We start from the raw sequence: 21,079 nt of genomic DNA on the forward strand, positions 1-21,079 counted from the left end.
ATCTGAAAAGCAGCTCTGGCAGTAATTTATTGGAGAATGGTGGCCTCAGTGTAAGAAGCTGTCACTATTTTCCTGGGATGATTCTGCCTCTCTTCTTCCACTTTCCATTCTATGAGCCTTTCATTTGGTTTAAAATGCAGGTGAGTTGGCAGCTGAGATTTCCAGCCACATGCCATCATCTAGCAACCACTTTCTCTCTCTCCCATCCAACTCATTCCTTGTTTTTCAGTGGGGACATGTTTCTGTACAGAAAAACACCATGATCATTTAAGTGACCTCTGGAGGGTACCTAGTCCACCATGGGCTTTAGGAATCTTCGTTCCAATAAAATGACCATGCAAATGATGGCAGACACTCAATGAGCCATGCCACCTCTGGCAGCAAAGACAAAGGAAAACCCAGGCTGTCACCTGGGAAATAAGAGGATAATCAACAGAATGAGCACCTTGTGTGGCGGTTGGGGGCAACTTGGGAACATTGTCCAGTTTCTCCCAGAGGTATGTTGGTCGGGGAATGCCTTCTTCTGAGCTGCAGGTCAGAGTGATATCGCTGCCCACGTCCAGGGACCCCTGGATTCTGCAAAGCGGGGCAGAAGGAGGAACTACGAGAGAAGAGGGGAAGGTGATAGCATATCAGGAAATATAACCAAACAGTAGAGTGCAGGCTCACTCTGGACATGTGCTGCTGGGGAAAGCAAGGACACCGGCACAAGCTGACAAGGGGACAAGACTGAGGCAGCAAACAAGAACCCATTAAGGTTTGGGGGGTGACAATTCACACAAAGATTCCTGACCCACCAGCCCATCAAGGTTACAGACTTTCACAGGACCCAGCTCCCTTAGATCTTTCCCTTGAGAAAAAGGTGAACATTTCTGTCTTTGAGATAACAAGGATGGTGAGAGCTAACAGAGCTGCAGACAAAATTTACTTTGAGTGGATTTTGCATTCATATCCCTAAAATGGCACTCACTCTAGAGTATTTAAAATCAAAGGGAGCATCCAGAACCAACTGCTTTCGTGAAAAGGAAGAAAATATCTAAAGTAATCATCTTTTCTTGTTGCTATGCACAAAACTCTTACAGTTCCTTCAGCTGTCCAGGATGCCCTTGTATTTTTTTCATGCTTCTTTGCAACTCCGTATCACAATCCCACCACAAAAACTCTCTCCATCTTATTTTAAACTTCATTATATGCTACCTGCATATGGAGTCTATCTGCCCTACAAACTCACACAGTAGCCACAAGGCAGCCTATCCCTCACCACAGGGTGTGGGCTCCAATGCATACACTACCATATTGCTCTGTTATGATGCACTGCCACGCACAGAGGATCCCCTTGTCCCTGTTCCTCCCCTCTCCCCCATAATACCAATAAACACACCCAAGACAGTAAGTCCAATGACTCCAATATTCCTGACGCCTCGGTCGGGAAGATTGTTGACCAAACACTGGTATGTGCCAGTATCCGATAGCTGAGTGTTGTTGATGAAGATGGAGGCACTGGTGGTTGGCATTGTCACAGCAAACCCCACTCTCCCATAGAACTGAGGTGCACCACCAAAGATCTGACCCCCTTGGTAGAGAATAACCTAGAAAAGAAAGGAAGGCTCAAACAACACTCTGCAGGAGCTGAGCAAGAAGGAAGCACAGCAAGCAAAACATGGGCTTCCAAAGCCAAAAGGACAAGTTACTAAAAGATCTCTGAATATACAGACCTAAATATATATCCTAGCAGAGGTGTTTTCTCCAAAAGAGGAACAGACTCTGTAGCACATTTTATGTCAATAAAAATGTTCACAAAGGTAACAGACAAGAAAGATACCCAAATCTTCTGACATAGCTGGATAGGTAATACCAGCCTACTTCATATAATAGTCACTACCCATCTGGTCAGGACTGATGTACAGAAACAGAGACTCTCTGCAAGTCAGTGAGTACTTTGCTGAAAAGTATCTGCACAGTGGACAGTATCATTTTGAGTCTCAGTCAGTAAGATCCTGCCATGATTTGACACTGCTCACTGAAGATCTTTGGGATGAACTGAATGACAGGCATTGCAACCTTTGAACCTGCACAGTCTCTACCAGTCAGACTGTACTCGGACCAAATCCCTGAGGAGCAAGTACTCTCCAGTGTGGGTTCTCAAACTGAATACAAAATGCGATGAGGGCAGTGTGAGCCAAGACAGATGTATTTCAGAGAAATGGCATTCTTCTGTTGTCAGAGTATGTGGGCAAAAAACAGGCCAGCAGATCTCAGGTTATGATTCTTGTGCTCACCATGATACACTCTCATTTGTTAATGTTCATAAGAATGGACTTGCATAAGCAACAGACAGTGAGAAAATAAGAAGGGAAGTTAAAGGGGTGATAAGTCTATGAGAGGTTATGTGTTACGGGACATTTTACACAGATTTCACAGGTTTAAGGCTGCAGCTACTCCCAGGCCCTCCAGAAACCTGGATTACATCCCCTGTGCTCTTTTGAACACACAAACCACTAGAGGTCCAGGGCAGCAATACAGTATCACATACACCTGCCCCAGTTGCACATCCAGCCAAGGCAGCCAAGAACACAACGTGCATCTGCTAACTGAGCATTGAAGAAATCAGATTAATGTAAGATCCAGAGGGCATGTTCAGCAATGAAGGAATAGTGAAATTCTGGGACAACCAGAGACTCAGCATTGTAAAGGGTATACATCCCAAAAAAGGTGGGGAACGGGAAAGCCTCAAAGAAATACATACTCCAGTAAGAAAGGACCTACCTGTTGAGGTTGGTTGGCGTTAGAAAGAGGAATGACCATCCAGATGACATTAAGGTTAGTGAGAGCAGCGTTAGTGGTGAAGGTGCAGGGCAATACTGCTGTCTGGCCTCGGGCAACCTGGATACTTCCTGAACTGACAGAAACCTCCAGAGGACACACCAGACCTGGAAAGAGAAGGACACACAGTTCAAAGCACTGCAGGTGGCCCCATACACTTCCAGGTCATGACATCAGCATCCTATTCTTACACAGCTGTACCTTACCAGTTACTTAAGGCTAAAAATAATTATACTCCTTCCTCACAGATCAGACTGCTCTCACGCAGATCATTTTCACAGACAAATGCAGATAGGTGGTCCTTTAAAGTGAGAGCACTCTGGTTTTAGAGTCTATGAAAACAACTGGGTTGGTTTTGGTGGCAGGGAAAGAAGTAGAAGAGCAGCCAAGCTGTGTCTGAGAGATAATGAAATATGTTTTCAAACCCATCAATACCCAACACCAGTGAAACAGAAAAGGAAACTGCAGTCTTCACCAAGGGGTAAGAAGAGAGAAACACCGTTCTCCCCTGACTTCTAGGCCTCGTAAAGTCCAGCATGACCAGAAGTATTTTAGTGATATTTTTAATTTAAAGGGTTAAAAGCCAGAATATTTTCCAGTCCAGGCATTTCGATTTAGGTGGTGAAAAATGACTACTGATAATGGAGGATCTCATAAAGTCTCACTAATTTTCCAGCATTTCCACCATTCACTTCTTTGCTTTCCACACAATCTAGATAGAGCTCAAAGCCTGATAGCCCCAGCTACCCAGTACAGCAGCTCAAGGCTGCAGTTTTAGGATTGCAAGTCACACAGGGAAATCTCTCCGTTCTTAACACCAAAATCTTATCAAATGAACCAAGGAGTTTCCACCACTATTTTGAGTAGCACTAAAATTCTTTAAAACATTTTTCCACACAAAATCAAAATAGTGACTACAAAAACTATGTCTCTATATGACAGCTCACCATCTTCTTGTTCAAACCATGTGAGAGGCTACTGGAGGAGAAGGCAAGGAGTTTTCAAGCTCCAAGATAATATCAGAATACTGTTAACACTCAGGTGCAGTCTGTGGGCCACCCTATTCTCTTGCTGACTCAAGGAAGGGCTGCCATCAAAGTTTCTATTTTCTGCCAAGACACATTGGTTTGCTGAAGGTGCAATGTTTCATGAGAATAGTTTTCTATCTGAACTACAAAGAAATTGAACAGGCTAATGTCTGAGAAAAAGCTGAGTGGTCTCCCACATACTTGTCTGCTGCGATCCTTCCCACACTACCTTAAAGAGGTGGTGTGCTCAGAGGCTGGAAGTGCTGACCTTCAGATGCTACAAATACAAATTTTCTAGCACTTGAACAGACTATGATGTGTTCCAGGGTTTGCACTGACTGTTCTGGAGCTGCAATACCCCAGGACATTGTGAATACTCAAGCACCTCCTCTGAACTTCTATTCCTTCCTCCATATCTCCCATCTCCAAAGCTTCAGGTAGTTCAGAGAGGCTCAAAAATGTTTCAGAATAGAGGTAGACAAAATTCCACTTCAATCTCTGCAAGTGAAATTCAAGGGAAAGTTTCTGACTTTGGGGAAAAACAAAAACAAAAACAAAAACAAACAAAACCAAAACCAAAACCAAACAAACGAAAAAAACCAACACCACAAACAAACAAACAAACAAAAACACCTCCCCAAAAAAAAAGTCCAAATTTCCTCACAGTTTTGGGATATATTTAAAAATATGGAATATTTTGGAAATTCGTAGGGAAACATTTCATCACCACTGATAACATCGCAGAGAATTAGGTGGCTGGATGAGGAACAGCTGGTGAAACCTTAATCCACCAGTCTCCTATGCAAGGCTCTCAGCAACAAGCAGAAGTAAATAACTTGAAGAGCCAGCAGTAACCATCACCCTTATTACAAGGTACCTGCCTTCCAGTTGTGTCTGTGGGCAACATTCTGGGAATGGATTTGGACTCCTCACTTTCTCATGGCTGGCCAGGCAGTGGCAGTAGCCCAAAGCCCAGAATTGATCCATGTCAACTTTGGAGATGCCTCCTACTGAATATGACCCTGACAAGGAATTGTTTTCTGCAGGTCTAAATTTGAAGGAGGTATTGCCATGACTACTCATCCAGCCTGGCATCACCCATGTGCTAAACAGTGTGCAGGGATTCACAATGTTTTGAACGTTTATTGGATTAACCTCTCTCATCAACATGGTGCAGAAAGCTCTTCTGTCATATTTGGCATAGATTTAATGAGAAGCTCTCCACGAGAGGAAAACAAATTTCTCATCTTACTTGGAACAGCAATATGTATTCTTCAGTCCCATCCCTTATCCCTTCCTTTTTTACCCCCTAAGAAAACCCCACACATTCAAATTATTGTCATTCAGAGAAAGTAATACTTAAATGTGAGTATTCACTAGGAATAAATTTACTGGAAAAGTTTTACTTCATAGTTGCCTTTGCAGGGTTAGTTACATCAATCACTCAGTCATCAAGACGATGAGATCTTCATGCCTAATCATCCTCTTGCTACTCCTAATATTTGTTATTAGTTGATTGTAAACATCCCGCAGAATAACGAAAACACTAAAATAGAACATACATAATTTAATCACTGTAAAAATAATTTTCAATACATTTGAGGATTTCCCAATCTACTTATGAACAATTTTTAAAAAAAGAAAAGGAAAGAAGACACATATTCCTTTTGCTCCCAGTACCCCACTCATCATCCTGCAACACCTCGTAGTTTCCTCCCCCTTTTAAGGCACCACAGCATCCCTTTTAATTTTAATGGCATGGAGCAAGGGAGCACTAAGGAAGAGCTGAGGTCTCCATCAATTTCTTTTGCCAAGGGGAGCTGCTTCGAACCTGGCTTGCAAGATGGACACACACACACACACACTATACTGTCCTGTCTCTGTATTGCTAAAGCACCGGGCAAGCCAGCTCCTCAGACTTACCTTTGCCTCATACATCCCAGAGTTGCTCTTTGGCCTGGGATGTATACAAGGCAAGCAGCACTCAAAGACAAGAACTCTTTTTGTTAAGCTAAATGGCATCTGCAGGGCTACAGCTGGGGAAAACACACACAACCGCTTCTGACAAGTAAGCTTAGACAAGGCGACAGGAGAGTCCGGAGACCAAATGTAGGCAAAGTCCTCTTCCACCAGCATAAACAGGAAGGTGGCTGGTGTGTTAACACAGCTCTGGGGGGACAGTACTGCAACACAACTCCTCTCCCAGGGAGACAGCTGAAAGAGCAAAGATCAAATCCTCTTCGAAAGCTACAGCATCTTAAGACTACTAGGAAACGTAACACATTTACACGCGCACTTGTCCATCTATGCAAGTATCTGTGTGATTGCATCCTTCTACACCAATACTCATGGCCCAAAACACAGATGGATGCACACGAAGTCACATACACTTATAAACCTGTATGCCTTGGGAGATACATAGTAGAAAAACTCAGCCAAATTATATGCGTTTAAACATTTCAAAATTAGGAGTTGCAAAAATGTGGCTTTGCATTAATGCAAGAGGAGAGAGGCAGGGGAGAGAGGGAGGAAGATATTTCAAATTTAGCATATCTATTGGGATAAGGATTTTTCAATTCAGCCTAAGGAATGAGAAGTTGAATTCCCTTGAGTAGATATAAATGCAAATATAGATATATGCACACACATACAGCCCAGTCTACTGAGTCAAATTACACATAAGAGGCCAGAAAAATCAAGCAAAGGATGTTGTAAAGGCTCTCCTTTTGCATAGTTACACAATCCAGATATTTTCTAAGCATTCAGAAGTTTAATGACTTTTGAGAGACAAGGAATCGATCACCACCAAACCGTCTCTCAGAATTGGATTACAATGGCCATTACACTCTCTCGTATATGCAGTCTCTTTCTTACTTAGTAATTAAGCATCCCTGTAAGCAGCATGCCTGGAGGAAGAGCAGGGTACACTACTGTCAGCAGAAAGAGGAATGGGCCCTTCCTGTACGTAGGACACTTTGATCTTAGCTTGATTCAGCAAACGATGTTCTTCTTTGATCCCGAGGCAGCAAGCTCCCATCACTAATTACAACAGATGCTCCATTTTTCTGTCCCCTCTCAGGGAACCAGTCAGCAGAACAATGTTTTGGCTACAGAGGCACTTTCAGAATTTCTTCATATTTCCAAGATCAAGTATTATTCTGGCAATAGATCGCTGTGATTTCATTTTTGATGGCTCACTTCTGTTTTTTCAAGTGGCACACTCAGCTCCCTCCCCTGCATTCATGAAGGAGTCCATGTAGATACTTCATACAACATGACACAAGCATGTAGGACACAGTCCCACAATGACCATTTGCCTCCCTGCTGTGTATAAGGAGTCAGATGCTGCTACATGTTTGCTAGCTGCCTTACAAGGGTTGAAAGCCTCAGAACCCTAAGAATATACCAGATACAGTGAAGCTGAAACACATGGGCATATCTTAGCACTTGACTCCTTCTAGTTTGGCTGAAAATGTTCCCAGCTCTCACTCACTGCCACATCTCTCTGCCAGAGATCACCAGCAAGACCAGCAGATTACCTTGGCTGACAGCCCTATGAGTGAAATAAGGACTTCCACCGTGATCACATCCCTAGGCCAGATTGTAACATGAACAGCCAGCGCACAATCACCAGTCCGTATCACCATGACAGCAGATGGTCAGAGACCACAAGGCCCACAAGGCTGAGACTGTGCCTTCAGGAATCACTGTGGCTATTTCACTCTGTTGAAGCTGTGCTAAGGGCAAGTCCTCCTCTGTTGGATCACACCCAGCACCTGGTTTTCAGAGGCAAACGTGCTCACCACTGGCTGGGTTGCAGTATAGCGCAATAGAGAGGGTCTTCCCCCACTATATTTATCTTCAGAGTGTTCATCTCCCAGGACCTCAGAAAAATAGAAGGTTTTTTGGAGGATCATTCATATCATGAAAGTCAAGTTCCTGCCTTGCCTCACCTTCTGACGGACACTCTCTACTTTGCAAGTACCCCCTAGAATTGTTGGTAAGTCAACAGCTTTTGGCACCTGATAGCAGCAAACTCCTGATACTAAAAGGCAGAGGCAGGGGTACAGGTTCACTCTGCGGGGCTGGCAAGCCAGGGAAGCAAATGGGCAAGGGAGGAAGGAGGGAAGAAGGTGTGAAAGGCATGGAAAAAGCTTCAGCTGTCTCCAGACCTCAAGGGAAAACATGCAAAAATGTGTGTGGCTGGGGGGAAAATGAGAATAAAACTTCAAGCTGTATCAGTTTGCATCTGAAACTCAGAGAATGGCTGAAATGGCTCCCCACCCCCCCCCATCCCAGAGCAATTAGCAATCCTGTTGCCACATGCTGGGGAAGATACCTTTGGCAGTATGACATTTTAGGTCCCTCATTAGAGAGGCAAAGATGAGGTCACACAAAAGTTCCAAGAAAAGGGTAGAAACAAAAAGGTTCCATCTGGCAACTGCGGGCTATGGAGGGAGAAACTGCAGAGCAGTCTCATTCCTGAGATGAAAAGAAAACAAGGAGCTGTGCCTTTGACCTGCCTCACAACTTTGAGTCTGGCAGCAAAGATACCTCCTGTGCCAAAGAAGAGGAATATCTCCCACCCTAAATGAGCTGAGGTACATTGCAGACTCAACACACTGAGCAGCAGCAAAATCTACAGTCCAGAAAGGAGAGACTCACAGCTGGAGAAGACAGTGACAGATGCCAGCAATACTTCTGTCACAGGACCTGCTTGTGCAGCAACCGGAAGGAGCCTGGCTTGCAGTTGCAAGCACGGATGACACTGAAGTTATCCAGACTGATAAGACAGCATTCAAACTGGCTGCTCATCAAGCTGCTTGAATACTGGTCTTGCCCATTCTCACCAGGGAATGAGCATCCTACTTCATTCCAGATGTGCTATAGTTGCTAGTTCAGAATCTATCTAACCAAATGCAGTGTTTATCCGGTCTAGTATCTGGAGGCAGCTTGCAGCAGACTCCATCCTGCTTGTAGAACCGGCATCACCAAACACTCCAATGGAGCACAGATCTTGAACTTCAGCCGTGCAGTGTTTCTTGCCAAGAACTAGACTGAGTGATCAGGGACACTGGCTACCCATAAAACTGGTAACATTGACCCTTCTTCCTTGGCATTTATAACCTCATCTGAAATACACAGAAAACTACCAGGGAAACATCCTGTTGACCACCCCACTGTGACCTCAGCTGTTGACCTGGTGAGCAGCAGTCACTACCACCCCTGCCATCTTCCCTTTTAGAAATAGGTCTTTCTCTGCAGGCCGGTTGGGAGGATGATTTCAAATAACTGGCTGATTGAGGTGACATAAAGCATATATCCCTGTGCTGACCTCCCCAACCTGCAGCCATAGGCAGAATGAAAATTGGACTTTTAGACCAAAACAAGGCAGGAAAGCTTTTAGCTGTACATACTTCAAGAATGGTGCCAGTTCTCTTCCATGTCCTTGTCAGAGGAGCTGGACTAGCTCTTGCAGGGGTAGAAAAGGGGCTCTCATGACACACTGAGGAATTTGATTCCTTTCCTATTTCTGGGACAGACTCCCTGGGTCCTGCTGACCAAGCCAGTCAGCCTCAGGTATTCTCAGCGGGTCCCCATTAGTGTGAGATCCTTGTGTGCTCAGGTTTAGACCTCAAGAGTTTGATTTGCTGAATTGCTGAGCCCTCAAATCTGCTAGGGGAATCAAGAGGGGCTGTGCTCTCCAGGTAGCAGAGATCACATGATGTTAAGCTGTCTGAGCATCTGAACAGTGCTTTTCCAACAGATCTTAATGCTTTTGTTTAATTAGTCACAGTCTTGAACTGCAAAAGAGTTTTCTGAAGTGTGAGAACATAATGTTTGAGCAGCTTGCTAATATGTGCTGAGTGGGAACAAGAACCCAAATCTGGTTTACAGATGCAGTGTCAGGGGGCCAATGACCCAAATGGTCCTTTCCAATTCTAGGCTCCTGCTGTGCTCCCAGTACAGGCTTCTCTTATGTGTTTCTATCAAGCCTTGCTGAAGCTGCCAGGGGAGCTGCCTTCTTCACAGGTCCTGCTAGCTGGGATGGATGCCTTGCATCTTTGCTGCCCTGAATGCAGTATGCATGCAAGTTAGAGGTAGAAAAACAACTGCATTGTATTATAGCAAGATTATAAAAATACAAAGGGACAACAATAGAAACAAAAATAGTATCTACAATGACATTAGCTAGGATAAAACTAATCAATCGCTGTGCTCTGGGCATGCATTAATCCCCTTTCCATGGTTTAGTGTTGCACAATTAAGTACATTATGGAAAGTTTAACGCTTCCTTCCGACACATGCAGCACTGGCTGGAAACAGAAACTGCTGCGATCTGAGCTGGCAGTCCTTGAATTTACAGCATTCACAGAGGACTCAAGGAGCAGCTGCACTACTGAGGTCGGGGAATTTTTTGCTTTAGTAGATGAGTAAGGCCAGAGAGGACCCAAGGGGGAACAGAAACTCAAGTGCTCGCTCATAGTTTCCCTGAATTGAGAGTGGAGGGGTATGTAAACCTGATTCAGCCCATTCTGTGGGACCATTTGGTGTTGATTTTGTCCATTCCTGACTGTGCCCAGAATTGGAGTCATCAGTGACTCACACCTCCAGGACTAAGATGGGTAAATCAGGAGCATGCAATCTATCTACAGAAGGTGGCTTAAGGCCACAAAGAGACAGCATACACAAGGTACAAACAGAGTGGTGTGTCCTTGCAACAGAGTGCCAGTCGTTTCCTTCCCTGCTCAGGTCCTCCAGAGATGCCTGAACCATCATTTTCCAAATCGCAGGCACAGACAAGGGGGAAAGCAAAAGGTTAGCTGGGCGCAGAAAGGTATCTTCCTATTCTTTGTCTTCTACAAAGTTGAGACTGGCAAACACAGTTCTTTCTCCTTCACTCCTAGTCCTGTCACAGATCAGCTCTAAGGAATCCTTTTGCAGGAACTTAAGATGTTGTCATCCTCTGCTATTTGCCTTGTTGCCCAGCACAAGATTATTTTGGCCCAAAGCCAGCAAAGGCAGAAAGGAAGCTGTGCCTCCCTCTCACAGCCAGGCATGAAGCAGCATAACCTGCTGAGGAAGGTGTGGGGACAGGTTAATTTGCTTTGCTGTGAGAGGGGAAAGCTGCATTGCAGACACACTGTCCCGTTCTGCTCACTGCTGTAGTAGAGGCATTATCCAACAGTAATGAATGTCGAGGGATGGAAGCATTTTGAAGGACCACAGCCAGTTACTTTAGCTGAAGTGACTTGGAGATGAAAGCTTATCAAATGTTCCTATAAGCACATTTAAGGTGAGAAGCTCAGCTTGAGTTTGCAAAAAGCCTGCAGCAACAGCTCAGAGCTGCAGACTTTCTCATTCATCTAGCTCAAATGCCAACTTAAACCTCCCACATCCCTCCTCTTAATTATCTTACTGCTTGTCACAGCACACCAGAAAGGAAAATGCACCTTTTACACAAAGATTTTTACTTACATTTCCTAAAAGAGGAAAAAGGCACAGAATTGACTGAGAGCAGCAAAGGCATACATTGGCTTCATTTTCCTGAAGCAGGTTGCAAAACCTCATAAGAGCCAGCTCTTAACATTTGGAAAGCATCACCATGGCCAGTCATTGTCTCTGAAAGCATCCTCAAGCATCCCCATGGGTATCTGTAACCACACCTGAGGCCAGATGAGCCCAGACATGAAAAGTACAGGATGAGGATGCATGGGATAAATTGAGAGCTGCATGTAATTTGCTTACCCCAGAGCGTGAGTCTAATTAGAGCTCTTCCCAGGATCTAAAAGCAAAAATAGGCTCAAGTTCCCCCCTCCCTGATCCCATTTCTTTGCTAGCATTCTCCCAGCACAGCCCAGTCAGCAGAGATGTGTCACGCTGCGGATCAGTGCCAAGTGCTGGCAACAACACGTGACATTGCTGACACAGCAAAGTTGTCTCCTTCAGGAGAAGGTATCCACTGGTGCCTCTGCAAGAGAAATGTATCTGCTCCCAAGACTGGGGAACAGAGAGTCAGGGTTAGGAAGCTGAAATTAAAACAGGTCGGCAAAACTCTACTAAGACACTCGCTTCTATTTTCTATTTGCCGAGACATAAAAAATACATTAACAGCCCAGCAGCTTTGTAAATGATTTATGGTCAAAAGAATAAATTTCTTCCTTCTCTGCTGGCTGAAAAAAAAAAAAAAAGGTTGCAACAGTGATAAACTGCTTAATAAGGGAAAACAACTCAAGGTTTAAATATGTTCAATGGTATATTGAATGGGAAGGACAGAGCCCATAAGGAATGAGATTAAAGTCCAATAAGGGGAGCTGGCACAGGGGAAGGCAGGATGAATGGGTGCGCAGGCTGGAATATACAACTTTTGTGTGGTGGGGAAAAGCAGGAGCATGGAGTGCAGATGCCTGAGACAACCATTGTTAGGTCAAATTCCAGTGCAAATAGTCTCAACCAATGTTTCAACCAACTACTTTTACCCAAAGCACCAAGAGCTATGTTCATCCTCCTCCAAAAGGAGGAAGAGCAGAGGGTGATTGACAAAAAAGAGACAGAGCTTTCCCTATTAGGCACAGGCCGGGTTAAGATCCAGGGACATGCTGTGTTGTGTTTCCCTCTCTGAAGGCACCACTGACATCATCTGGGAGTCCTTCAGGAACCTTAGGTGGCCACGTGAAAACCAGGGTTTACTGGTGCTGCTGCATCTTCCAGAAATAGCAAAGGCAGCAAGACAATGGGAAGACAATGCATCCACCCACCCAGATGTTGATGGGCTCCACAACAAACAGGAGTGCACCCACACACGCAGAGGTGCTGTATGACACAAAGCCACTGAGGCCACAGCAGGGCTTGGATGAGGACTCCAAGAAGGCGGGGCTTCCTTTGTAGGCAAAGGGGGAGAGTGAAGGCTGGGCCAAACCTAGATGGGGTTGGAGAGGAGCTGGGGGCACCTCCTGGAAGGAAGGGCTCAGGGTGAGGACTGTGAAGCTGCAGTAGCAGTATGGGAGCTGGGATTGTGGTTAAGGAAGTTTAGGGGACCATGAACAGTGGGGTTTGGGAATATGAAATGATTCCCAAGAAATGGCCTCAGTTCTCAAGACAAATGCAGGGGAGCTCCCCCAAATAATTCCTGTGGTACCCACCTTACCTGTCTTGCCCTTTTACCAGGATATTCCAGAATCATCATCACCCCATGATTGCTTATGATGATGGCCTAAGGGGTGTTATGATGGGCTGGTTCCTTAACAAAGGGCTGCCTAAGACATGACAAAATAAAATTAAATAACTGAAAATGAAAACAATCCCCAAGGAGACAGAAAGCAGCCCTTTCTGAGAAGAAAAGTTTTCATTTATAGACTGATGCTATTCTCCTTGAAGTCAGGAAGGACTGTCACCAGAACGAGTGTCAGATTCTTAAAGGATCTGGTCGAGCAATCCCCAAGTTTTGGCTGAGGCAATGCCAACATGTTGGCTATCTGTTTTGTGTCTTGTGCATGAAATGCTCTCATCCTATGCAGTTCACAAGCTTTGCAAGTGCAAAGATACTTGGCCAATGGTCTTTGTTTTTCACCATGCCTTTGAGCTCCCTAAAAATTTTCCTGCTCTGTGAGTTGACTGTGCGTTCTGCTTCACCAAGGCTGCCACCTGCACGGCCAGCAGACTGCCCGCATGGAGCTGGGGCTGCTCGGCCAGACACTAACGCCCAAGAGGATTTGATATGTCCTAGAAATTCCACTAAAGGCAGTTAAGTTACTGGAAATATATTTAATGTTTAAAAACTAAGCACATGTGTAAGTATCTTGCCAAATTGAGGCTTAAAGGTCTAATCACATTTGCATCCATTTTAATAAAAAAACTCCTCCGGCCCGCTGGTAGGAGAGAGAGCCTTTAAGTGACAGTGTGCAAAATCACAATGGAACTTCCCTGTCTTACATGTGATGCTCCAAACAAGACTGACAAAAGCAGTCGAAGTGTCCAAAAGCAGTCAGATTGAAACTAGTTTTCATGGGCATATTCAAAGACATTAGACTTCCATATCTTAAACTCTATTAATCCCAAACTACTTTGAATTTAAAATTATTAAAATTATTAAAAACAAGCAAACAGAAAGGAAAAAAAAAGGCAGGCTCTTTTTCATTTAAATTGGAAAGAAACGAAAACCCAAATTTGTCTTTTGCTCTGGCAAATGTCAGGTCAGTAATTGAATGTTTCAGATTATGAGTTGAGCTGTCTGAAAGAGGTTGTAAAAGGACAATTTTCCACTGGGAAAAGAAGAGTTTTCATTAAAATCAAAATAGGTTGTAAGAATATCAACTTTGATGACATTTTCAGTGAGTGAAGACAAAATGAATTACTTTGACTTCCCCATTTAATTATGGTAATATTAGCACACTTGAGTTCAATAAGGTAAAAACACTTTATTTCAGTCCATTTAAACTTTTGCCATATATTTAGATACTACATAAATTCTGACTTTGCATAATTTTATGCAGTAACAGTACAGTGTATACAAACATGCATACTTAATATGCTAGGGCCTTTCAACATTATATGAATAGTACCTTTTCCCAGTGGAAATCTCCCTTGATTTTTGGTCCTTCTATTAAAAGATCTGGACTCTCACTGTGATGGGAAATGAAACAGAGAGGGTACATTAGGAGTTGCCTGGAATAGACGTCCAGTTTGTTACCAGCTTTAGGTACAAACAACTCCCTCACGATCTTCTCACAGAAACACGCAGAGTTCTGGAGGTATAGATGTTTCCATGTGAAGTTTGGTCCTCATGTTGCTCAAATGGCCAGTGTCAAGCACAGAGACCTCCACACATAAGCCACAGGAACACATCTATTTAAGCACTTTGCAGTCCTTTCTCAGAATGAGTCAGTCCATGCTCCCTGTCCCCTGAAAGTGCCATCTTCCCCACCTCCCTACACCAAAACCCAAAGCTTTGGTGCAAGTGCTGCTGACTGTCCAGCCACTTGGGCTATTCATTCTCACATTGTATGGTGGAAGCAGGACAAATAGATTAAATGTACACAGTCAGATTAATACAAATCTGCTGTCCATCTGCAGTGTGTCCTTTTGGCATGTGGGTAAGTACCAGCACAGGGCGCAAAGGGAAAGAAGTCCCAAAGCTGGGAGGCCCTCCCTGCTCATGGGGTACCCAGGCTTGAAGCATCTGCAGCTCTAAGCATCCAAGCTAAGATCACTGAGCCTGACTGTTCACAAATGCTGTGCGTTTTCACCTCCAGCCAGTGCCAGACCTCAGGCACCCTAGTTGGGTACCCAGCATGGTGCTGAAAAAAATCAAGTGCAGAAAGTTGCACTGGTAGCTCTAAAACATGACAGGAGGTAAGGCTCCTGGGCAATGCAGTCTCCATTTTGCAGTGAGGAAAACCAAGATGGAGAGAGGGTATAACTCACCTAAACACCAAGCAGCAAGTCAATGGCGAGAGAGGAACAGGACTTCAGCACCTGATTCATGGTCCATGCTCTGCCTATTAATCACTCTCTCCACCACTGTACCAGGTATTAGTATTGATTTCAAATTAACACACACACATCTTATCGAGGAGAAAAAAAATAACCAAGAAGTTTCGCTATGTTCAGCTCTATTGGAGGCCAACATGATTCCAAGAGCAAACATTTTCTGCTAGCGGCCCTGCCCCAGAGCTCTCCAGGCTGGGAGGCACAAAGCAGGCTCCCTCAAGGACATGTCAAATGCTCCAAACCTCTTAAGTAGCTGTTCAAATAACATAGAGTACCATCATAACCTGCTCGAGATGCAGAAAAGAGACTTTGCAAATGCAGCTACTGCTGTTGCTGTACATGACGACGTGCCTCTCTCCTTAGCACCTTATTTTCTCATGCCAAGATCTGAGAGTTAACGACAGGTGACCAAGCCTCACAGTGCTGTCTGATTTTATGCTTGCCCTCTCTTCTTCCCCTCCCATGATGTCCTAAATTCCCTTTTCCAACAGCTGCTAACTTTTGCAAACATAAAACTCCTACAAGCTTCCCTTGTCTGTTAGAGTTAAAGTCTCAGGAAAACACTTTGCAAATTTTCACTCTGTAACAGATGCAAGAAGTTGCTTATGCCCAAGTAGCAAAGTACACAACTGCTCTGAACTAACTTTTTTTTTTTGACACAGCTGGCTCAGTTTTTCACACAGATGTTGTTTCTCCTGCCAAGTCTAAGAGCACACAGAGCAGCATTAATATGAAAGAGCCCACTTGGACACTGGTTTAACAACAAGTTGAAAATTCCCCAAGCACAGCCTGTATGCTGAGTTTTCCCTTTACATTGTTTGGTTTTTTGGGGGGGTGTGTGTATGGTTTTTTGTTGTTGTTGTTGTTTTGTTTGTTTGTTTTATGCACCCAGGGGGAGATTAAGAGAAAAAAAAAAGAGAATGTAAAATAGAACAAAACGTAAGAAGCTACTGAAGGAAGTTTTAACCTTTCGGAGGTAAATTCCCTTTCTGAAATTTGAAACACACATGTTAATCTTTAATGTTAAACCATGTATTAAAAATTAATTTGAAAATCTCACAGTTTGGAACAGTTACAAGTCCACTGCATTATTAAAAGCTCAGATCAGTGCTACTCTGCATAAAGAAGTCTCCCCAAACTCTTTCTTTTCTCTTGAAGCCAAGAGCAGGTACTCACTGCTCTCCCCATGTATTCTTAAAGCTCAGAGAAACCTTGTTGTGGTTCCCAACAGCTGGGAAAGGCTCATGATGAGAGTCTCTGGGTCCCATTTCAGAGTACTGCCACTCTCTCTGTGGTCCTGGGAAGCAAACCCAGAGCAAGCAGGAAGAAGTGGGAGACTTGCAAACAGCAATTCCCTGTTTAGCAGGGCTTAGCTAGTGAGGCAAGGTCACAGCTTGGCTCAATTTGCCCAGTTGTACCTTTTTGAAACCAAATCTTATTCACAGGCATCAAAAATATCACTGGCTTCAACCTTTATCCAAGTGCCTTGGAAATGCTGGCAGGGACTCTCACCGAATCTGCAGGTGAGCCCCAGTGTCGAGCTTGTTTGTGCCTGCAAACGCCCCCAGTTTTAACAGTGATGTGGGAGGCACAGCCCTGAGGAAACAACAGTCTGTGCTTGACATGGTCTGGGCTGCCACAACTCACTGTGGCAGAGCAACTCTTCCAGAGGATTCACCAAAACATTTTGCATCATGGAAGGAAGAACTGTTCCCAAACTGCCCTATGCCACCTTGATACAAAGGTTCTCATTTCGGAACACAGAGCACAAGGCTGAGCCCTCAATTTTACTTAGTTTTCAGTGCTCCCTTTTTGTTTGCCTGGAGGGGGAACCAGGCAGCATATGCAGAGGTGTTTTTACAAGTATTTTTGGAGCCATTTGCTCTCTTACCAGCTGCTGTCTTACAGCTCTGCTGTAGGCTGAGCAGGAGGTTTCCATCTCTGGAGTCTGTGGTACCACGTTGTTTACCATAAGGGTTAAAACCTTCTTTTTGAGCATCATTGTTTTTAACAGCTGCCTCAGCACAGTTATGTTAGCAGTTACCATCACGAAGCAGCCTTTCTCCTACCCCCTTTTTCGCACTCTCAGGCTCATTTCCTTCCAAATCCTCCACCTGAGACCATCCTCAGGAGGTTGCCTTCACCTGCAGCCAGCTGGGTCCACGCCAGATGAACCACTGTGCCAGCCAAGGTGAGCACTGCTCACATACCTACTGGGTGAGGAAGATGCTTGGGCAGCCAGTACAGCTCTTGGAGGGGGGTGTCCCCCTCAGGGAAGTGCTGATGCCTCTCTGACCCTCTAGATGCCGTCAGAGGAGAGGACATCTCATTGCAGGCGAGACTGCTACCTGCTGTGTGGTAGGTGCTGTGTGGTAGGTACTGTGTGAGAATGAATATGCTGTGTTGCCTCACACAGTGGGCAACCCTGGTATCACCAGACTCTGGGTGAAAAAGGAAGCAATCTGTCCCTAGTTTTAAATCAGTACTTGTATTCAGAAAGAAAAAGAAATAAAAGGAAAAAAAATGCACAGAAGAGTTTAAACACGTACAAATCGCACTTATCTTTCCCTTGTTTATCATAACTTTTCCTGCCATATCTGCTAATGGAAATAATAATAGTCATTGTAGTAGAATCACACTTTGACTTCTTTCCCAGATTCTCTTCTTGTTCACCAGGCAGTGAAGTCATTGTATCATCAAAACTTCACAGAGACCTGGTTTTGCAGGAGAAGCACCACCAAGAAAGGTTTTAACAGCTTCCCATGGAAGCTGAGAAAACAGAAGAGGAATGGAGGAGAGGCCTCCACTTGCGGAAGGGGAGGGACAGGCAGAAGGATAAAAACGTGGCAAATGTCCACTATATTTTCAAGAATGGAAAGCAAAGAAAACAATTATGAATGAACACGGAATTCAGCACACAAAGAGTCCTGCTCAGGAGGCAGATATGTTCTGCCAGCAGGATCTGAGCACCCCTGGAATCCAGGGGAGGTAAGGAGCAATAAACCCTAGTGACTTGCCGATGCTTGTGCAGAGCCAGACATGAACCCAGAGCCGAGCTTGATAGTTCATCTCCCAAATCCTCTCTCCTTCCATAAATTTAGTCTTCTACTTTTAAACTCATGTGCCCATCAAGTCAGATTACAATTAAGACTCTGCAAGTATGGCAAAATATATTCATAAACATCTGTTTGAATAATAAGCCTGAATTTGCTTTAACAGGATTCATCCGACCTGGTTTCCTTGCCTTCTGCAAGTGCTCACACCAGTTCTCCCCAGGTCAAAAATGACAACATGAGGGAGAAGCTGCTGCACACACTCAGATAAACATGAAGGTAATTTTGCTTGGTGGAGGAGGGGTTTCCAGCCCTTGGTGCAATCTTTCAAGGGTTGCAGGCTGCTTTTTGGATTCCATAAAAACCAGCTAACATAAACCAACCTAAAGTCAGAAAGCTAAAACTTACTTCATCAAAGTCTGGCCTACCACCAAAAAATCTGTATGTGGCTTTGAATCTTGGGCTCTGCAGTTTGGATCTGCTGGGAGAAAAGGGGTAGTAGCTTATGCTGAGGTCATACATGCTTCTGCATCTGGCTACTCCCAAGGTAAGGGTGAGCATCCCTCCCACTCCTCATACCACTGTATCCCCCTCAGACCTGCCAACATAACTGCTAGTGTAATAGCTCTCCCACACAGCTCTGGCAAAAAGATCCTCGTTAGTGGGTAAGAGTGAATTTTTTTCTACCATAGGTCACACTGAGAGAATCAGGCTCAAGAGCAAGAAGGCAGGCAGCCGTGCTGACAATGTGAACTGATGGTAACCTCTGGCAGGGAAAGGGGAGCAGGAACAACCTCTGACCTCTCCATCCACCTCAGCAGCAGTCCAGGCAGTACATCTGACTGCCACCTCGCTCCCTGCCCCCATTTGCCTGGCTGGGAACTGGGGCAGTGTCCCCTCACCCCACAAGTTCTTTGTGCTGCTTGGGCATGTGGTATCAAAGGAAAGCAGATGAACAAGCAGAGAGATCAATGGAAGGAATAGAAACCATACCCCGAGGCCTAGATACTGTTTGAAAGCAATAAATACTCAAAGCAATAGATCGCAAACTAGAATATGACCCCAGGGGAAAACATTTCTTGAAAAGAGAGAGTAATAAATGCAACAGTGTACACTTGATGGCTACTCAGAGAGAGATTGTGGAGTTAAATCAGCATGGCTTAAAACACACACCCCACAGAGATAGGTGGAAAGGCTGCCCACTGGATGCCTCTGCAAGAGCCCCATATCTCCACAGCTAATTTGGTTATCTCTAAATAAGATGTGGAATGGCTAAAGAACAATACAGAAGGACAAGAGTAGTCTGTGAGCAGGAGGAACAAACAGTTGGAGAAAGACTAGCACTACACTGGGTAATTCCTAGAACCACAGAAGCTCAGGAGTTGTCTTTTAATGCTGCCACAGGGATGCTAGGTATGTTCACAGTAAACACAGTCCATAGGGAAGGAATTCAGCTCAAATGACAAGGTGGTATTGTGGGAGGTTGTGCTGTACTGAGACTGGCACAAGGCTGCTGCCCATCCAGGGATGACTTTCATCAAAGGCACAGCTTTTTAGAATGGCTTGCTGAGCTCTCATTATAGTAGGAGCTATGGATATGTATTTCTGTGCTCATGTCACAAAATGTTAAAGTCTTTTCCAGGCTCTAGGAAGCAATACAACAATGGACTAAAGCACTTCTGCTAGGCTGAAAGACAGCATTGCTTCAGATAGCACATGCAGCAAGAATACACAACCATAGAGGAAAGGTGAAGAAAACACATCTACCTTTGGGAAGTAGAAATTATCAGATGAAACCAAGCTTGTGTTAGTCTTTTGGCAAGAACATCCCTGGCTCTACATAATTGAATGGGTTTGGTTCATACTTTTTCTTTTAATCAATCAAGAGGAATGGTGGTGCTCTTTCCACATCCCCATTACATCTAAAATTAGACACCAAACATGGAGGTGTGGGATGACGGGTGGCAGCATGCAAGCTCCCGGCCATGAGAGTACCTTCCTACTCACTGCAATGGAGTCAGGGTGCTCGCTGGAGCTGACAAGGCCATGCAGCACCAATTTTGGTGGTTTGCATCCTCTGAGAAGTGAAAAACAGGAGGTGACAGAGTGGTTTTTCACCTGCTTTCTGGATCCTTGGGTTTCTGACAGATTTCTCCGCGAAGGGCTACCCAAAAGCTCCATGGAGCTGGAGTGTCAAACGTGAACACTCAGCACTTAATTTGTGGTGCAAATCCTGTCAAACCCGATTGCGTCTCTTTGCCCCTCTAAGGCATCTGAGGCTCTCTCCAGTTCTGCAGGGGGATGAGGCTTTAAGGAATGACCAACTGCTAAAGCGAGCCTGCAAACCGGCAGGATGCACAGCGTATGCTCCAGAGCCAGGCATGCCCTCTCCTCCCCTCTGCCAGCTCCACATATGTACACACAGTGGGCAGCAGGGAATACACCCCAGGAGGCCTAATTAATGAACATATTTGAAAGCTCCAGGCATCACCATGCTAGAAGAAATGAGTGATAACTCATGAGCATCTGAGCACAACCTTTTTGGGTTAAGAGAGGAAGGAGATGGGGCCGCAGGCGCTGCCTGGGAGGCATCTCGAAAGCACAAGACCCTCTGCAGGGTTCTGCCATACTCATCTGTACCACATGCAAGAGTAGCAGAGGGAAAGGAGCCTTATATCATGGAAG

General features: G+C 44.8%; 1 protein-coding gene across 2 annotated transcripts in view; it reads right to left on the reverse strand.

Annotated features, from left to right (window-relative positions):
- The window catches only part of IGSF11 (immunoglobulin superfamily member 11), a 101,327-nt gene that overhangs the window by 4,714 nt on the left and 75,534 nt on the right, over positions 1-21,079 (reverse strand). For both annotated transcript variants that reach the window (XM_017814889.1, XM_017814890.1), the window contains exons 2-4: positions 2,767-2,930; positions 1,382-1,589; positions 446-601 (exon numbers count right to left, since the gene is read on the reverse strand). In XM_017814889.1, coding sequence (XP_017670378.1) covers positions 446-601; positions 1,382-1,589; positions 2,767-2,930 — 528 coding nt within the window. The remainder of the gene's footprint in view (positions 1-445; positions 602-1,381; positions 1,590-2,766; positions 2,931-21,079) is intronic.

Source organism: Lepidothrix coronata, unplaced genomic scaffold (assembly GCF_001604755.1).
Source record: "Lepidothrix coronata isolate B3197 unplaced genomic scaffold, Lepidothrix_coronata-1.0 Scaffold46, whole genome shotgun sequence".
Taxonomy (NCBI): Eukaryota; Metazoa; Chordata; class Aves; order Passeriformes; family Pipridae; genus Lepidothrix; species Lepidothrix coronata.